Raw genomic sequence first — 17253 nt, 5'->3', positions numbered from 1 at the left:
CAGCGTGACAAATTTTAACACACATTACATCCACAGAGCATAAACCTGCACATTGGAAAAAGTACCTGTGTGCGCAAAATAGGTATGTATTGTTTCCCAGTTTGCACACCAAAACATGCATTTTGTGCACATAGTTGCCTATTTGTGTGGATATTTATATGTGTATATTTTGTAGCAGCAAAGTGGGTATTTTTGAAATTGGAGCCCACCATAGAAAATCCCGCTGAGTTAAATGAAAGTCCTATACCTGGAGCACTTTTAACATTGGGTCCTCCATTTTAATGTAGATACTGTTCTGTGTTACATGCTTTTCTTTTTTACCATCTTCAAATATAATCATCTGAAAGTTTATCTTTCCATACATTTGTTCTTTCCTTTAATGTAGCCCTTCTTTTAAATACCTTGGTTTCATATAGTTCCTCTCTTTTTTGTTATGTGTCAAACAAGACAATCTTTTCATTATAACAGATTAAATGTTGGAGCTGAAGTGACTTGAAAACAAGGACAATAACAAATGAACTGTCCAGTGCAATGGTATAAAGACAAATTAAAAGAAGTTTTTGTTCAGATCTGGTTTTCTACACTAGATTTTTACATAGATGCATCTTCTTACATATTTTTATTTTCTACAGTGCACAGGAAATACAAGGCCAGAGCATTGAGAGAGAGATCTTTAATGCCTGTTCAGGATTTGTTTTATTTTATGAAGAAGCATTTTTTTACATTCTCTTCTTTTCCTCCCCATCTCCCTCATCCTTTGAAGGTTGGCTCCCTGGAACAAGCAATGCTGGATGCTTTAGTGATGGACCGAGTGGACTTTGTAAAGTTGTTGATAGAGCACGGAGTGAATCTGCACCGTTTCCTTACTATCTGTCGACTAGAAGAACTCTATAATACAGTGAGTGCTTCAAACCCCATTGCAAAATAACTTCTAACTAGATGTAAAATACCTAGATAGTTAGTTATTGGATGGATAGAAAGACAAAGTACAGCTGCTCCCCAAGTTGCAAATGGTCGAGTTACGACCATTCACGCTTAGAACCAAAGCTTCCATGGAGCGGTTGTAAAGGCGGTTCCTGAATTATGAACGCGACCCATGCTTACGAACAGTGCGGTCGCGTGTAACTCAGTGGGGTCCGAGTTACGAATGGATCGAGTTACGGCCAAGTGTTTGGTCGGTAACTCATTTGTAACTTGGAGAGAAGCTGTAGCTAGAAACGGCAGGGATGGAAGGTCCCTGTTGTATAAAGTGAGTGGAAATGCTACCATTTACATTGCAATCTGTGAGACATAATATTTTATACTCTTGGGGCTCGTCTACACTGGCCCCTTTTCCGAAAGGGGCATGTTAATTTCACAGGTCGTAATAGGGAAATCCGCGGGGGATTTAAATATCCCCCGCGGCATTTAAATAAAAATGTCCGCCACTTTTTTCCGGCTTTTAGAAAAGCCGGAAAAGAGCGTCTACACTGGCCCCGATCCTCCGGAAAAAAGCCCTTTTCTGGAGGATCTTTTATTCCTACTTTGAAGTAGGACTTTGAAGTAGGAATAAGAGATCCTCCGGAAAAGGGCTTTTTTCCGGAGGATCGGGGCCAGTGTAGATGCTCTTTTCCGGCTTTTCTAAAAGCCGGAAAAAAGCGTCAGACATTTTTATTTAAATGCCGTGGGGGATATTTAAATCCCCCGCGGATTTCCCTATTACGACCTGTGAAATTAACATGCCCCTTTCGGAAAAGGGGCCAGTGTAGACGTAGCCTTGTTGTACTGGTGTAAACTTGTCTGAACAAGGACAACCCAACAGACTCTCAGTTCCTATCCTGTTTGAAATAAGTGTTTGTTTTTATTAACTAACTAGCCAATTAGCCCGTCATAAAACGGGATTTTCAGGTCTCTCCCCCACGTCAGTCTTTTCTCCTGAGCCTCTGGTCTCTCTCTCTCTCTTTCTCTCTCCTCCTCCTCCTGCCTCTCTCCTCCCCCCCAGCTCTTGTCCGCCTCCTGCCTTTCTCTCTCTCTCTTTCTCTTCTCCTCCCCCCCCCCCCCGCCTCTCACTCGGGGGACCGTGGAGTCCCAACGGCCGTTTGAACTCCGTACTCCCTGTGCTACACGGGGCCTGGAGCCACTGTCACGCTGCATGACACCGCCCCACCTGCCTTCCCCTCCTGCCATGGCGCTTGGCTGACTTCTGCGCTGCTCAGCTGGGACGCCACAGGGGAGCAAGTGGAGCAAGCGGCCATTTGGGCCCTGCACTCCCCATGCATCATGGGCCGCCCAGAGGGAACAGCCAGCATTTCAGCGTTACAGACTCAGAGACATTGGCCTACTATATATATGATGCTGAATTCAGAAGCACAACCTCTTTGAAAATTTAGCTCATAGGACCTGGCTCTCTGCTGCTCCATCCTTTGCATAGCCAGTTACGTCCAGACAAAGTAGGCCTATAAAGCTGCCAGATCAGAATATAAGGTATAAGTGGCTACAGAAAGTGCAAGCATGTAAATATCACAGATGCATGTCTAGTCTCCTGCAGCGCTGTCATCTTGCAATATGGGGTCCATAAAGATGTTTTAAAAAGTATTGCACCTAAATAATATCAACTAATTTAGTGCTTCCTAGGCCAAGACTAATTTTGCAACTACCATATGGAGAGATTTTTTTTCCAAAATAGCAAGAAGCTGGCTCACTTATATTAAATTTTCATTTGTATTTGAAATCCCACAAATATAGCCATTTTCTTCACCAGTTCCAGAAGGGCAGCCTATTTTACATCTCCTGTCATTTTATGAAATTGGTCACAAATCTGAGGAACTATGGCTTGTACTGAGTTGTATTACAATCTGTGGTACTGTTGGAGTAAGGTACAGGTTGAACATCTCTGGTCCAACAACAGCTGTGGTCCAGCATGATTTTAGATAGCCAGATGTCCACTTCTCATGGGTCAGGCTAAGTTTCCTGTGTCTCATAAAGTTTGTTTATAGCCATCAGTCCTGGTCCTCAGTGTTCTGTGTTGTTATTTAGCGCTAATTTACTCCTAAATGTCTTCTAAGAGCCCAGTAGGCAGAGGAAATGATGGTAATGCTGCTAGAATAACATTGACCTTCCGTGGTTCTCTGGTTCAGCAAATTCTCTGGTTCAGCATTCATCAGGTCCAAAGAGTGCCAGACTAGACTGGTTAAAATGAGGTATATCTAGTCTACAGAGTTTTTCTGGGATACCGGAGGTATCGTGAGAGATGCGTTTAGATTTTTATCTATGCTAGTAAATATTCTGCATATTAAACATTGTCATACAATTGAATTGAGAAAACATTTAGTTTCTTCTTAGGAGAGGCCCAGGACTGTGATAAGTTGCCAGGTGCAGTTTTGGATTAAAAGGCATTTGTACAACTGTGCAGGAATAAATACATAAATAAATAAATACCAAGGAACGTGTCTGCTTTTTCGAAAAAAATGTCAGAAAAGCATACGTGTTTTTCGGCAACCCTGTAAACCTCGTTTTATGAGGAAGAAGGAGTGTTCGAAAAGAAGGGTTTTTTTCTGACATTTGGCCCCGTGTAGATGGGCCAAATGTTGGAAAAACCTCTTTCGGAAGAAAAGCAGAAAAAAGATATGCAAACTACGGTTCTCAATTTGGGTATATTTTTCTGACTTTTCTTTGTAGTGTAGACACAGCCTAAGGGAATTGCAATCCAGCCCAAAGGATTGATCATTTTATGTCCTGCTAGGATGAATCATTATACACTTGCTGAGTAGTTTCAAAGCCCTTTTTTCAATCACCAAGCCATACCCTCTGCCTAAGGGCAAAATCCACTTCTTTGTCTTGGACTCATGGGGTTGAAGGAGGGGAACTGAAAGACCTCCAGCTTCACAATGCATGCAGATTTTGAAGACCCTGCTTCTGTTTTAGTTTTCTGTGGATTAATGCAGTCTATAAGGAGGACAAAAAGAGAGATGGAATATGAAGAGGTCCTACTCAGGAGTGTGAAGGGACGGATACCCCTAAGCCCTTTCTGCACTATGCCTAGGTGGTGAAATCTATTGTAACTTGTTTTCATTCATGTCTGAATAAAAGGTACTCAGCATATTTAACAAAGGATAACAGAACACAACATGTTTTCAATTTCACAAGAAGTATTAATGCTTGAGCTGATCAAAAATGGTGAACCTGTTTGAAAAAAATTCTTTGTTACAATTTTTTAATTGAGAGAGAAAAAAAAGGATGGGTAGAGGGAGAAGAAGAAGGAGCTCCCTCAATAAAATCTGATCTGAAAAAACAAATTACATTTTTCATTTTTGAAGAAAGGCTGTAGTTCCTCAGAAAATTGTAAATGAAAAATTTTGATTAGGTGTAACTATTATGTTATGATTTTGGGGCTGGTGATGATTGGGTCTATGTATCAGTCTTTCACTTCTGGGCAGCATGTTTCAAGCTGAATTTCATGAGAGGTTAGTTTAGATTTTTTTCTACGCTAGTGAATTTTCTGCATATTAAAAATTGTCATGCAATTGAATTGAGAAGACATTTAGTTTCTTCTTAGGAGAGGTCCAGGACTGTGATAAGTTGCCAGGTGCAGTTTTGGATTGAAAGGCATTTGTGCAGGAATAAATACTAATTATCTGGGGGAAATCTCTCACCATCTGTTTCATTGATTTTGAAATTAACACATAAACATGCACATTTGTTTATTTCTTTTTCTTTTGATTAACATGACAGAAACAAGGACCAACAAATCTACTTTTGCATCATCTTGTTCGAGATGTAAAACAGGTAATCTAAAACTGAAATTCTGGGCTTCACAGACTATCTAGTGACACAAATTGCTATCAATACTGTAGCATGTTTAGAATTAGAAATGATGGTTTAGTTATTACATTTTTATATCTACTGAATGAATTGTCTCTAGCCCATTAATTCCCCATAGCAGTTGATCTGTTGTACTGCTATGGAATGCTCTCCAGTGTTCTGTACCTTAATGGTACGGCTTACATTGACAACAGTTCAAATTCCCCTTAACTTAAATTACAAAAGTAACATTATTACCTAGCATCAAGGATTTAAGGAACTGTTGCTATAATTTTGCTACAGTTCATAATCTAAGCATTTTTTTCAGTCAAAACGATTGCTTTGTTCAATAGTGACAGCAAAATATTTTGATAGGATTTAACACACTTTCTGTATACTGCAGTGTTTAGATAGAAGAACAGAAGGTGATGGTGAATAATTATTGCTTAGAGTGGAATTAGCAACAGCCTTGAAACAGATCTAATCTGTTTCAAACTTTTGTTATATGTTGTATCTTGTGACATTGCAAACACAGGAAGGGCTGACATTGTTCTTTTTCATCTGATGGCAAGGACGAGAGATGATCAGATTTAAACTGGATTAATTTTGCTCTCTGTGCCAAGCTTATGCATCCTAGAGTAAAAGGAAGTCTTCTGACAACCTACTCACATATACCCTAGGAATTAGGTTGGATTAAGTAAGGTGCTCTATCTAACCCATAGGCTGATCAGATTTCAAGGGTAAACCAGGCCTTTAAGATCACCTCTCTTAGGCCAGGTCTACGCTATGTGAGAAATTAGATTTTAAGATGCACAACTCCAGCTACGAGAATAGCATAACTGGAATCAACATAACTTAAATTGAATTGCTCCAGAATCCCCACTGTGGGAGATCGATGGGAAAAGTTCTTCTATCAACTTCTTTACTCCTCATGACCCCGTAGAGTACTGGAGCTGACTTGGGTACTCTCAGTGTTTGGTTTAGCAGGTACTTACTAGACCTGCAAAATTGAATCGCAGGGTAAGTATAGAAAAGGCCTTAAGTAAGTAATATAAATTAATCCAGTGAGTCGCTTACTTCAAATCTTTTTTTCTCTTCCTGGATCCTATTTATCTGAGGGCCTATAGAATTTTAAAATTTTTTGAGCATGTCCAATCTAAACCTCCCCTGCTGTACTTTAAGCCCATTACTCCTTGTCCTGTCCTCAGAAACCAAGAGGAACAAATTTTCTCCTTCCTCCTTGTGACACCCTTGTAGATATTTGAAAACCACTATCATGTCCCCCCTTAATCTTCTTTTTTCCAAACTAAACAAGCCCAGTTCATGAAGCCTGGCTTCATAGGTCATGTTCTCTAAACCTTTAATCATTCTTGTCGCTCTTCTCTGTACCCTTTCCAATTTCTCCACATCTTTCTTGAAATGTGGCGCCCAGAACTGGATACAGTACTCCAGCTGAGGCCTAACTAGTGCAGAGTAGAGCGGCAGAATGACTTCACGTGTTTTGCTTACAACACACCTGTTGATACAACCTAGAATCATATTTGCTTTTTTTGCAACAGCATCACACTGTTGACTCATATTCAACTTGTGGTCCACTATGACCCCTAGATCCCTTTCCGCCATGCTGCTTCCTAGACAGTCGCTTCCCATCTTGTATGTATGGAACTGATTGTTCCTTCCTAAGTGGAGCACTTTGCATTTCTCTTTGTTAAACCTCATCCTGTTTACCTCTGACCATTTCTCTAACTTGCTAAGGTCATTTTGAATTATGCCCCTATCCTCCAAAGAAGTTGCAACCCCACCCAGTTTGGTATCATCTGCAAATTTAATAAGCGTACTCTCTATCCCAATATCTACATCATTGATGAAGATATTGAACAGTACGGGTCCCAAAACAGACCCTTGCGGAACTCCACTTGTTATCCCTTTCCAGCAGGATTTAGAACCATTAACAACAACTCTCTGACTACGGTTATCCAGCCAATTATGCACCCATCTTATCGTGGCCCTATCTAAGTTATATTTGCCTAGTTTATCAATAAGAATATCATGCGAGACCATATCAAATGCCTTACTAAAGTCTAGGTATATGACTTGTATATGGTTGTAACTGGAGTTGTCAGAAACCAGCGTAATAAAGTTCAGAGACTGGAATGAGGTTGGGAACAGGACACAGTTGATGCCAGGAATTAGGGACAAGGCCAGGATTCAGGTAGTGGATGGTAGTAGCTACAATGTAGAATTCACTTTGTATACAAACAACTGCCTAAGTTTCCTTCTGGATTAAATAGTCCAGTTGAATCAATTAGGGACTCTGGAGCTCCTCCAATCAGCTCCTTATGGGTGGTATCTTTAGTTAAGAGTAAGGTTTAGGGGTCCCAATTCTTCAGTCATAAGTAGAGCCATCAGTCGGTGGTGTGAATGTAGCAGCGGCCCACTCACTGGGGTCAGGGCTTCACACTGGATATGTAGGTTACCATAAACAATGGCATTATAAAATGTTGAAAGTGTTTGTCTTACAGAGCACCCTTCCTTTGGATTATAAGATATCATTGATTGATATCGGGCTGGTGATAGAAAATCTGATTGGTGGAGCTTATCGAAGCAGCTACACAAGGAAACATTTCAGAATTCTGTACAACAGTCTTTACAGAAAACGCAAGGTAATGTTAGTGTAATGGCAATTCATGTCATTGGGAATTACCAAAATATAACACTCATGCTTGTCTAATAAGAATTATAACGCTTTTCACTTCAAGTGTGGTTTTATTCTAAAAAGTAACGGCTAAAATGGCATTAATAGTAAAATGGCATTTGATCTATTTCACTAATTTCCATATCAATCTTAAGAACATAAGAATGGCCATACTGGGACAGACCAAATGTCTATCTAGCCCATCTATCCTGTCTTCCGGTAGTTACCAATGCCAGATACCCCAGAGGGAGTGAACAGAACAGGTAATCATCAAGTGATGCCTCTCCTATCATCCATTTCCAGTCTCTGACAAACAAGGGCTAGAGACATCATTCCTACCCATCCTGGTTAATACGTATTGATGGACCTAACCTCCATGAATTTATCTAGTTCTTTTTTGAACCTTGTTAAAGTCCTTGTCTTCATAATATCCTCTGGCAAGGAGTGTCACAAGTAGGCTATGTTCTGTATAAGAAAAACTTCATTTTGTTTGCTTTAAATCTGCACCTATTAATTTCATTTGGCGACCCCTAGTACTTATGTTATGGGAACAAGTAAATAACTTTTCCTCATTTACTTTCTCCATACCCGACATGATTTTATAGACCTCTATCATATCCTTCCTTAGTCACCTCTTTTTTTAAGCTGAAATTCCCAGTCTTTTTAATCTCTCTTCATAAGCACCCATTTCAAACCCCTAATCATTTTTTGTTGCCCTTTTCTGAAACTTTTCCAGTGTGATATATCTCTTTTGAGATGAGGCGACTACATCTGTATGCAGTATTCAACATGTGGGCATACCATGCTTTTATATAGAGGCAATAAGATGTTCTCTCTCTTATTCTCTATCTCTTTTTTTTAACGATTCCTAACTTCATTTTTGCTTTTTTTGACTGCCGCTGCACATTGAGTAGGTGTTTTCAGAGAACCATCCACAATGACTCTAACATCTCTCTCTTGAGTAATTATAGCTAAATTAGTCCCTATCATTTTGTATGTATAGTTGTGATTGTTTTTTCCAATGTGCATTACTTTGCATTTATCAATATTAAAATTAATTTGCCATTTTGTTGCCCTATCATGGAGTCCTACGGCCCAAGCACAAGAGTTCTAGTGGAGCCCTGGTGTGCAGCTCCCGGGAGCAAAGCTGGGACCTCAGCCAAGAGTAAAGGGGCCAGCACTGGCTCCCCTGGTCCAGCAAATTCCCTGGTTCAGGACTGGTCAGGCCCCAAAGGTGCTGGGCCAGGGATATTTAATCTGTATAACTCTGACTACACCAAAAAAAAAAAATAGATTGACTAAGAAGGTGCCTTTTTTTCCATGCTCAGTTTTCAGAGTAGAACTTTAGGAGCAGTACTGCCAAACTCCCACTGCATTGCCATCAGAATTAATGGAAAAGCTAAAACTGGTATGAGGAAATTAGAGGAAAACTATAGAATACAATTAGAGAATGAATGGGAAAAGATAGTTACCCAATTAATTTAATTAATAAAAAATATTGGAAGTGCTGGCTGACTACAAAACATCAATTTTCAGTACCTGGAGCACTCAAATATTACAAGTTTTTAATAGAGTTAAGTGGAACCAGATCTTCAAAAAAACCCAAACAAACATAGGAGCTGATGGAAATGGTATTAACAATTCACTTGGGTGGTCATCTTGCCTTGGAATAATTTTGAATGAAATCCCCAGAGATGGTACAGGTTGTACCTCCCTAATTCAGCATCTTCCAAACCAGGGAATCTTCTGTACCAGAAGAGCTTCTGCTGCCATTGGCTATGGGGCTCTGCTCTGGCACAGCAGAGGGGCTGACATTGAGTGAGTGAGTGAGGACTAGGAGGCTTTCGGGGGGAAGGGGGTAGGAGGGAAAGGGAGGGTAGCTGTAGAACCCCCAACCAGGGGCCAGGAGCGTGGTCCTGAAAGAGTACACCAAGCCCACGGCCACCAGGCTATGCCCTCAACCCTCACCACTGGCCATGGGGCTGTGCTCTTGGCTGCTAACTACGGGGCTCCACAGCACCCTGCCTCTTCTCCCAAGTATCCTGCAATCCCTGCTCAGTCAGTGGTGGCCTCTCTGCTGCTGCCAGCTGTGGGGCCCGCTTTGGTGGCAGCAGAGGGGCCAGCATTGACCAAGCAGGGACTGAGGAGTCGCTCGGGGGGAGAGTTGGTGGATCCAGAGCCCCAGGAGCACAGCCCTGCAGGAGCACACTGAACTCCACAGCAGCCAGGTTGCACTTTTAGCCCTACTGCCACCTGCAGAGCAGCTCTTTGGCCTGGACCAAGGGGTTTCTGCAGTCACCCTGCCTCTTCCCCTTAGTGTTCCCTATCTCCTGTCCTCCTTCTCTCTTCCTCCTTGAGCTTGAGTGCTGCAAATGAGCTATTTGCAATGCTCCAGAAGCTCTGGGAGGGTGCGGGGAAGAGTTGCTGAGCACGGGACTAGCTTTTCCCTGTAAATGCTCCCGCCCGGAAGGCTGACAGAATTGCTGGGTGCCTAGGGTAGGTGTTTGTGTGGGTCCCAGCTATGTGCTCCCATAAGGGGTGGGGCCTTGAGCAGAAGGGCCAGGCAGCCTTCAGTGCCACCCAGACCATGCCATGCCCCCTCCACCAGCGTTTAGCACCTCCCAGAGGAGATTTAAATGGCCTGAGTTTCCAGTTGATGCTGATGCTATTGTAGCAGCGGTGGCATCTAGGCACCTCAGGCCCTTTTGAGTCACCGGGCCCCCGGGCAGTTACCCTCCTTACCCCCCTCCCTCTGCCAGCAGGCCTGGCTCCATCTCAGGAGTACCCATGGGAATGCTGGACCATGGAGAGTTCCAGACTACAGAAGTCCAGACCACAGAGCTCAAATCTGTAGAGACATTTCCTGTCCAAAGGAATGTAAATAGGAGGTCCTATCAAATAGAGGTTCTTACATACATTATGGGTATTATCAACAAGAGTTCTGAGCAAATTCCAGCTTGGGTGTATTCTCTTAGAGTAAAATGAGAAAGAGGTCATTTTTCTTTGTTGTCATAGTTTCTAGAAACTCCCCAGTAATTATTAAGCTGGCGGGTAGATCACCAAGAGGAGCAACTTTAATCCCTAATTTGTATTTCTCTCTTTGTGTTCGGTGGAATGTCTTTGGAACCAGAGTGTGGTCTCCAGCTTTGCTCAGAGCCTTTCTCGTCACTCCTTTTGCCATAATAACCAGATGGGTAGCAGAGTTGGATCTGCTGAAAACACCTTGCATTCTCAGTTCATCAGAACAGCACAGCCATACAAATACAAGGTACTGTCATTGCTTGCTTGTGCTGGGAATTTGTTAGGGGTACAACAGATGGAAAAATAGATCAGTTTGTCAAGACAGTTATTGTAGACATGTGAGGGGCAGGCTAGGTGCTTGTCAAGCTTAACTCTCCCTAAACACCAGGTTGTATTGCACACAGCTCAAGAAGTACATTACTGCTCTTTTACAATACCAAGGTAAATCTCCAGTTGTTTCAATGAAACTCATTAACTTCCATCCCTCTGCTAATAAGGGCTTTTATCCTTTGAAATGTCACATTGCCAAAATCTAGTATGATGAAAAACTCTCTTATTTGGATGCAGGAGTAGGCATTCATTGCTCCAAACCTCTCAGAAACTTTTGTGTAAGTGGTAATAATGATCCCCTTGAGAAAAGAGCCGATCTTGTAAATTGCAAGCAGATGGCCAAATATTTTCTCGTGAAAGTAACTATGCCAGGTACAAATAACAAAGAATAATGTTTTTTTCTCAGGTAACTGAACATAAAACTAGAATCCTCCCTCTCCCCCCTCCCCAGGTCAGATTGGTAGAAAATTTGGACATTTTCACCTTCTTCTTCAGCATGGGGTCCTGAGTCACTTGCTGGTATGAACAAGAGTAGACGGTGGAGTCTCTGTAACTGGAAGTCTTTAAATCATGATTTGAGGATTTCAGAAACCAAGCCAGAGATGATGGGGGTACTTGAGATGTGGATGAGATTCTGTGGTCTGTTATGTGCAGGTCATACTAGATGATCATGATGGGCTCATCTGGTGTTAAAGTAATTGAGTCCATGGGACTTCACAAACTGCCCCCAGTAATTCTAGTGAACCTCATCAGAGAGCAGTTATTCATCAGAGTAGTGTCATGGAAGCCAACAGGAATTTCCCCCCAACTTGAATGTGCAACAGTTCAAGCTGAAACGCACCACACCACAAATATACAACTTACTGTAAATGTGATACACACATTAAAAATGATTTGATTTTTGCTAGTCCATTTTCTTCCATCAGTGAGACTAGCTAGTGACAAGTAAACTAGCGCACTAGCAAAATTAGGTTAATGAAATCAATAGGAGTAGAGGAGCTGAACATCAGGATCAGTATCTAAAAGCTGGGACACAGCTTCAGAATTTTGAAATTACACTGAATACCTCAGTGCACTTTGTGCTTTTGTTGATAAAAGCAGTTACTTACCTTCATAGTCTAAATATTATCTTAGCCATTCTTCTAGTGTTCATCTATATAATGGCTGAGGACCAATCAAATTGCTAATGCATTACATGGATTTAAAGGATGCGGCAACTTGCTCTGATTTTTTCTGCTATTTTACAGGAAAAGACAACTGCTTTTCATAAGTCTAGGAAGAAGTCAAAAGATGAACTCAGTTTCTTAGAGGACCACGAGTCAGCTGGCTTTGTGTACCCCTATAATGACCTCTTGGTTTGGGCAGTGTTAATGAAAAGACAGAAGATGGCAATGTTCTTCTGGCAGCATGGAGAAGAAGCCATGATCAAGGCAGTCGTGGCTTGCAAACTCTACAGAGCAATGGCACGTGAAGCCAAACAGAGCAACATGGTGGATGACACCTCAGAAGAACTGAAGAAGTACTCAGAGTAGGAGTTCTCCCTTTTCTACAATTAATAAAAATCTACAGTGTTTAGAGTAGTTAGAGCCAGTGGTTTCCAACCTTTTTAAGCACAAGATCATGTTTTGAATTTATGTCAATCCAGGATCTACCTCAAACCCAAATACCCTTGCTCTGCCTCCTTCCCTGAGGCCCTGCACCTACACTACCCCTTCTCTGAGGCCCCACCATGCTCACTCTGTGTAGATAGGGGACATGGAAACATTGACTTTCGTGCCCCCTTCCTCCACTTCTTCCACCTTGCACAGCAAGCAGGGCAGGGTGGAAGAAAGGCAGGACAGGAGCAGCCCAGCAATGTGGGGAGAGGCAGCTGAAGACAGCCTCCCAACCAAACCAGTCAGGATCACTTATCAGAGGCTCCAGGAACTACCAGTAGATCCTGATCTACTGGTTGGTGGCCACTGAGGTCGTGTTTGAGGCATAAGGATCTTGCACAAAAAGGAAACATCCACACTGCTTGTTTTTGCTCAAAAACTCCTAGCGCAAAAACGGATCGGAAGAGAGTATGCAAATGAAGTGCGAGAAGATGCTAATCTGTGCTTCGTTTGCATAGGCTCTTGAAGCAAAACTCGTAGTGTAGACATAGCCTGAATGAGACATTCTTCTTTCCATCAGCTAACCTATAAGATTAGTGGCAGCGTGTGCTGTGAAATATACAAGAAGCACTTTTTGCTACCTGCTCAGTTTAATATACAAAGAACACACAGAAAGGCCTGTCTACATGTGAATTTAAAGGAGTGTTGTAGGCATATATTAGCTAACTAGCAGGTGTGAAATATCTAAAGTTGAAAAGGACAATTGTCTGTAGCATCAAGCTAAACTGGTGAAATTAAAGCCTACACTGCCCTTTAGGATTTAACTTTACCAGTTTAGCATGCATTAAGGCCATATGCCATGTCTACATAAGGCTTTTCTGTCTATCTGTCGAAGAACTCTTCCTAAATAGTAATAGCTTGGACCACCAAATTTGGTATGCAGCTGCCATAATTTAAAGTAACATAAGGGTTTGGTTGTGCCAGGAAAATGGGATGTGCCTGTAATGGGATTGCTTCTCATAAAACTATCCAGAAAAGAGACAGAATCACAGGCAGGTAAAAGAGGCTGGCTGGGGGCACCTCCTCTGCTGGGACTGCCCCAGCCCTCAGCCTCCCATCCTGCCCCCCGGCACTTTTTAGGGAGGGCAGGAGGGAGGCTGACACTCTCCCACAATTCATACGGGAACATTATGGGCTGTAGCCTTCCCTCAGGACGCAAAGGGAAAGTGCACAGTTTGCTGCATTCCTCTTTCAGGTTGTGGAGCACAGGGGGAGATGAACCTAGACCTGCCCTAACTGGGGCACATGCACCCATTCCCCATCTGTGCCTGCTGGAGCTGCAGCAGCCATGGAGAAGTGCTTCTCACCTGGCTCTAAGCTGCTTTGATGAGAGAGGGTGGGGCTCTCCCCAGGGCAGTCTGCATGCTGACCCGTCAACCCCACCCCAGAGCAATGATTTCAATGAAGATATTTTATATTTCATTTTATTTTCCATGAAACAAACATTGAATTACAGATCTGAGCAACACTGGGTAAATCTTCTAATAGTGTATGTGTGTTACTTATCATGTACTAATATCCCACCTTAAATCCTAGTCTCTGTAAGGCTGAAGGGAGAAAAGTGTTGATATCATAGTGGAAAGAATCAAAGAAGTTACTTTGTAGAATAGTCCAAGCGATTTTATTGTGTCCTTCAATTTTTAAATTTTAGTTTCACTCTTTGAATAACTATTGAACATTCAGTATTTAGGTTTCTGTGTCATGAAATCAGGAAATGTACAACTGCTCCCTTATCAGGCGGTGCACCTTGAAGTTTATTGATGTAATGTACTGTACTTTCAGAGCCATAATGGAGCAGATTCAGAGCTCAAGGACAAAGTATCTTTGTTTACATGCAATTATAGGGCTCTGTTTAAAGCAAAGTTTATTCATTAAGGTGCTAAGCATCTTCAAACTCCAATTGAAAAGTACTCAGGATTAAACTCAGTCTAAGGCTGCTTATACAGGGTGCCTCTCTACTGTGCTGGCAAGTGCATTACTGCATGAAATAATAGGCTGAACTCTATGGCATGTGTGTGAAATCACCCAATGAGGATAATTAAAGGTCAGGGACCAGGAATGTATAGTAAGTCCTGTGGTTAACAGGAGAGATTTAGGAGCATAAGCTTTCGTGGGCAAAGACCCACTTCGTCAGATGCATGTTGACATGCATCTGACGAAGTGGGTCTTTACCCATGAAAGCTTATGCTCCTACACTTCAGTTAGTCTATAAGGTGCCACAGGACTCCTTGCCGCTTTTACAGATTCAGACTAACACAGCTACCCCTCTGATAGGAGAGATTTAGCTTTACTGCCCAAATTACTTGTAATCTGGGTGCAGTGCTGAGACCGTGTGAAGAGATGGGGAAGTCATAGTTAATACAATTTTGTATCTTGCCATATATGAAAGAAGCTTCTGAATTAGAGACATGACCCATGATCGTTTTCAGGGGTGATTGTTCCTCCTTACTGCAAAAGAGTGATTTTGTTTTTCTGTGTTGCTCTGTCTGTCCTAGTGAATTTGGACAGCTTGCTTTAGATGTGCTGGATAAGGCATTCAAACAGAATGAGCAGATGGCCATGAAACTACTGACCTATGAGCTGAAAAACTGGAGCAACTCAACTTGCCTGAAACTGGCCGTGTCAGTGGGGCTGCGGCCCTTTGTGTCGCACACTTGCACACAGATGTTACTAACTGATATGTGGATGGGACGCCTGAAGATGCGGAAGAACTCCTGGTTTAAGGTAAACTCACAGTAGTGCCACATCTAAACCTGAACAGGAAGCTTATGCTGAAGCATATGCTGCCCTTACACATAGCTAGGTTTTGCCCTCATTTAATGCTGACACAAGTAGCCCATTAAAGCCAGCATGCATGCTGAATGCACCTCCTTAGACTTGTGTTTCTCTTTTAGGTCATTCTAAGTATTCTTCTGCCTCCTACCATCTTGATGCTGGAATTTAAAAGCAAGGCAGAAATGTCTCATGTGCCGCAGCTCCAGGACTTTCATCAGTTCACATGGCATCACAGTGATCAGAGCCCATCCACTACTAAAGATGAGTTTTCTCTGGTTAGTTTGGCATCGCCTTTACCATTTATTATTTTCACATAACAGGGATAACATCTGGGATGGTAGTTGTCCATTGAAAACTTTTTGTCTTAAAATGTTGCAATGGTTAGAAAACTTCGGCTAGGTCTATTCTAAATCCGGCAGGTTGGCTTAAGGTACACAGTTTGAGCTATGTAAATAATGTAGCGGGAGTTGACATATCTTAAGCTGAGCTCAGCACTATCTCCACAGTGGAAGACTGATGGGAGAAATATTCCTGTTGACTTTCCTTACTCCTGACAGCAAGGAATACTAGTACTGACAAGGGTGCTCTCTGCATTCGATTTAATGGGTCTTTACTAGACCCACTAAATTGAACTCTGGAAAATCAATCGTCAGATTGTCAATCCTCTGGTAAGTGGAGGCACGGCCTTAGATTTAAAAAAAATATTACCATCTCCTTACTTGATTATTCTTCAACTAGCCTCATTGAAAACACTGGGATTATTTGTTGTTAAGATACTATTCATTATAAGTAAATTTGACACAGTGTGACTTTTAATATAATCACCAAACTCATGCACACTGGTGTCACGGTGGGATCATAGAAATACAGGGCTGGAAGGGACATTGAGAGGCCATCTAGCCTGCACCGTGGTCAGAGACCTTGACAGGTGTTTGCCCAACTCGAAGGACAGACAACCTGGATTGGAAGCCTGTTCCTGAGTTTAGAGTTAAAAAGATTTTCCACACACTCATCTCCCCGACATGTCCCCTTAAGCAGAGTATGGATCAGAGAGGATAAGGCATGGATGTGAGTTTAGCAGAGGGGAGGGGACATATGTCCAGGTGATTTCAGTTTTGGAATTTATTCCCCAAAAACTCTTCCCAGTCTTGAAATGAGCTTTAACATTTTCAGACTTTATCCACATTGTACAATAACTTTGGGCATGTGGTGGGAGGATACTAGCAGAGAACTGGTATCTCAACACACTGGAATAGACTCATAGACTTTAAGGTCAGAAGGGACCATTATGATCATCTAGTCTGACCCCCTGCACAGTACAGGCCACAGAATCTCACCCACCCCTCCTAGAATAATCCTCTCACCTATATCTCAGATATTGAAGCCGTCAAATACTTTGAAGACCACAAGATGCAGAGAATCCTCCAGCTGTGATCTGTACCCCATGCTACAGAGGAAGGCAAAAAACCTCCAGGGTCTCTGCCAATCTACCCTGGAGGAAAATTCCTTCCCGACCCCAAATATGGTGATCAGCTAAACCCTGAGCATGTGGGCAAGACTCACCAGCCAGACACTCAGAAAGTTCTCTATAGTAACTCCTATCATCTCTCCATTGACCTATTTCCCACTGATAATGAATGATCAATTAGTTACCAAGATCATGTTATCTCATCAAACTATTCCCTTCATAAACCCATCTAGATAGATCTTTTGAAACCAGATAGATCTTTTGCCCCCACTACTTCCCTTGGAAGGCCGTTCCAGAACTTCACTCCTCTAATGGTTAGAAACCTTCATCTAATGAAAGGTGCTGCATGGCTAGCTGGTGCTGGAGTGGGATTTACAAGCTATTAAACAAGTAGGCAATTTTAAATCAGGTTACCCCTTCCCACACCATGGCAGGGCCCAGCTTTTGGTGAGTCTGGCATAATCTGTTAAAACAATATGTATATATTCATTGAAAAATTTGGAAGGTTTAGCTATTGGTTGGGGCATTGG

General features: G+C 42.2%; 1 protein-coding gene across 1 annotated transcript in view; it reads left to right on the top strand.

Annotated features, from left to right (window-relative positions):
• Nucleotides 1–17253, top strand: part of TRPM6 (transient receptor potential cation channel subfamily M member 6) — a 132660-nt gene that overhangs the window by 51879 nt on the left and 63528 nt on the right. The window contains exons 12-18 of the mRNA XM_089779237.1: nt 764–898; nt 4711–4764; nt 7302–7442; nt 10605–10742; nt 12073–12353; nt 14976–15204; nt 15375–15530. Coding sequence (XP_089635363.1) covers nt 764–898; nt 4711–4764; nt 7302–7442; nt 10605–10742; nt 12073–12353; nt 14976–15204; nt 15375–15530 — 1134 coding nt within the window. The remainder of the gene's footprint in view (nt 1–763; nt 899–4710; nt 4765–7301; nt 7443–10604; nt 10743–12072; nt 12354–14975; nt 15205–15374; nt 15531–17253) is intronic.

This window comes from Pelodiscus sinensis, chromosome 6, assembly GCF_052426305.1.
Source record: "Pelodiscus sinensis isolate ZL-2025 chromosome 6, ASM5242630v1, whole genome shotgun sequence".
Lineage (NCBI taxonomy): Eukaryota > Metazoa > Chordata > Testudines > Trionychidae > Pelodiscus > Pelodiscus sinensis.
Note: the sequence above shows the minus strand (reverse complement) of the source record. Positions and strands in the feature narration are given on the sequence as shown.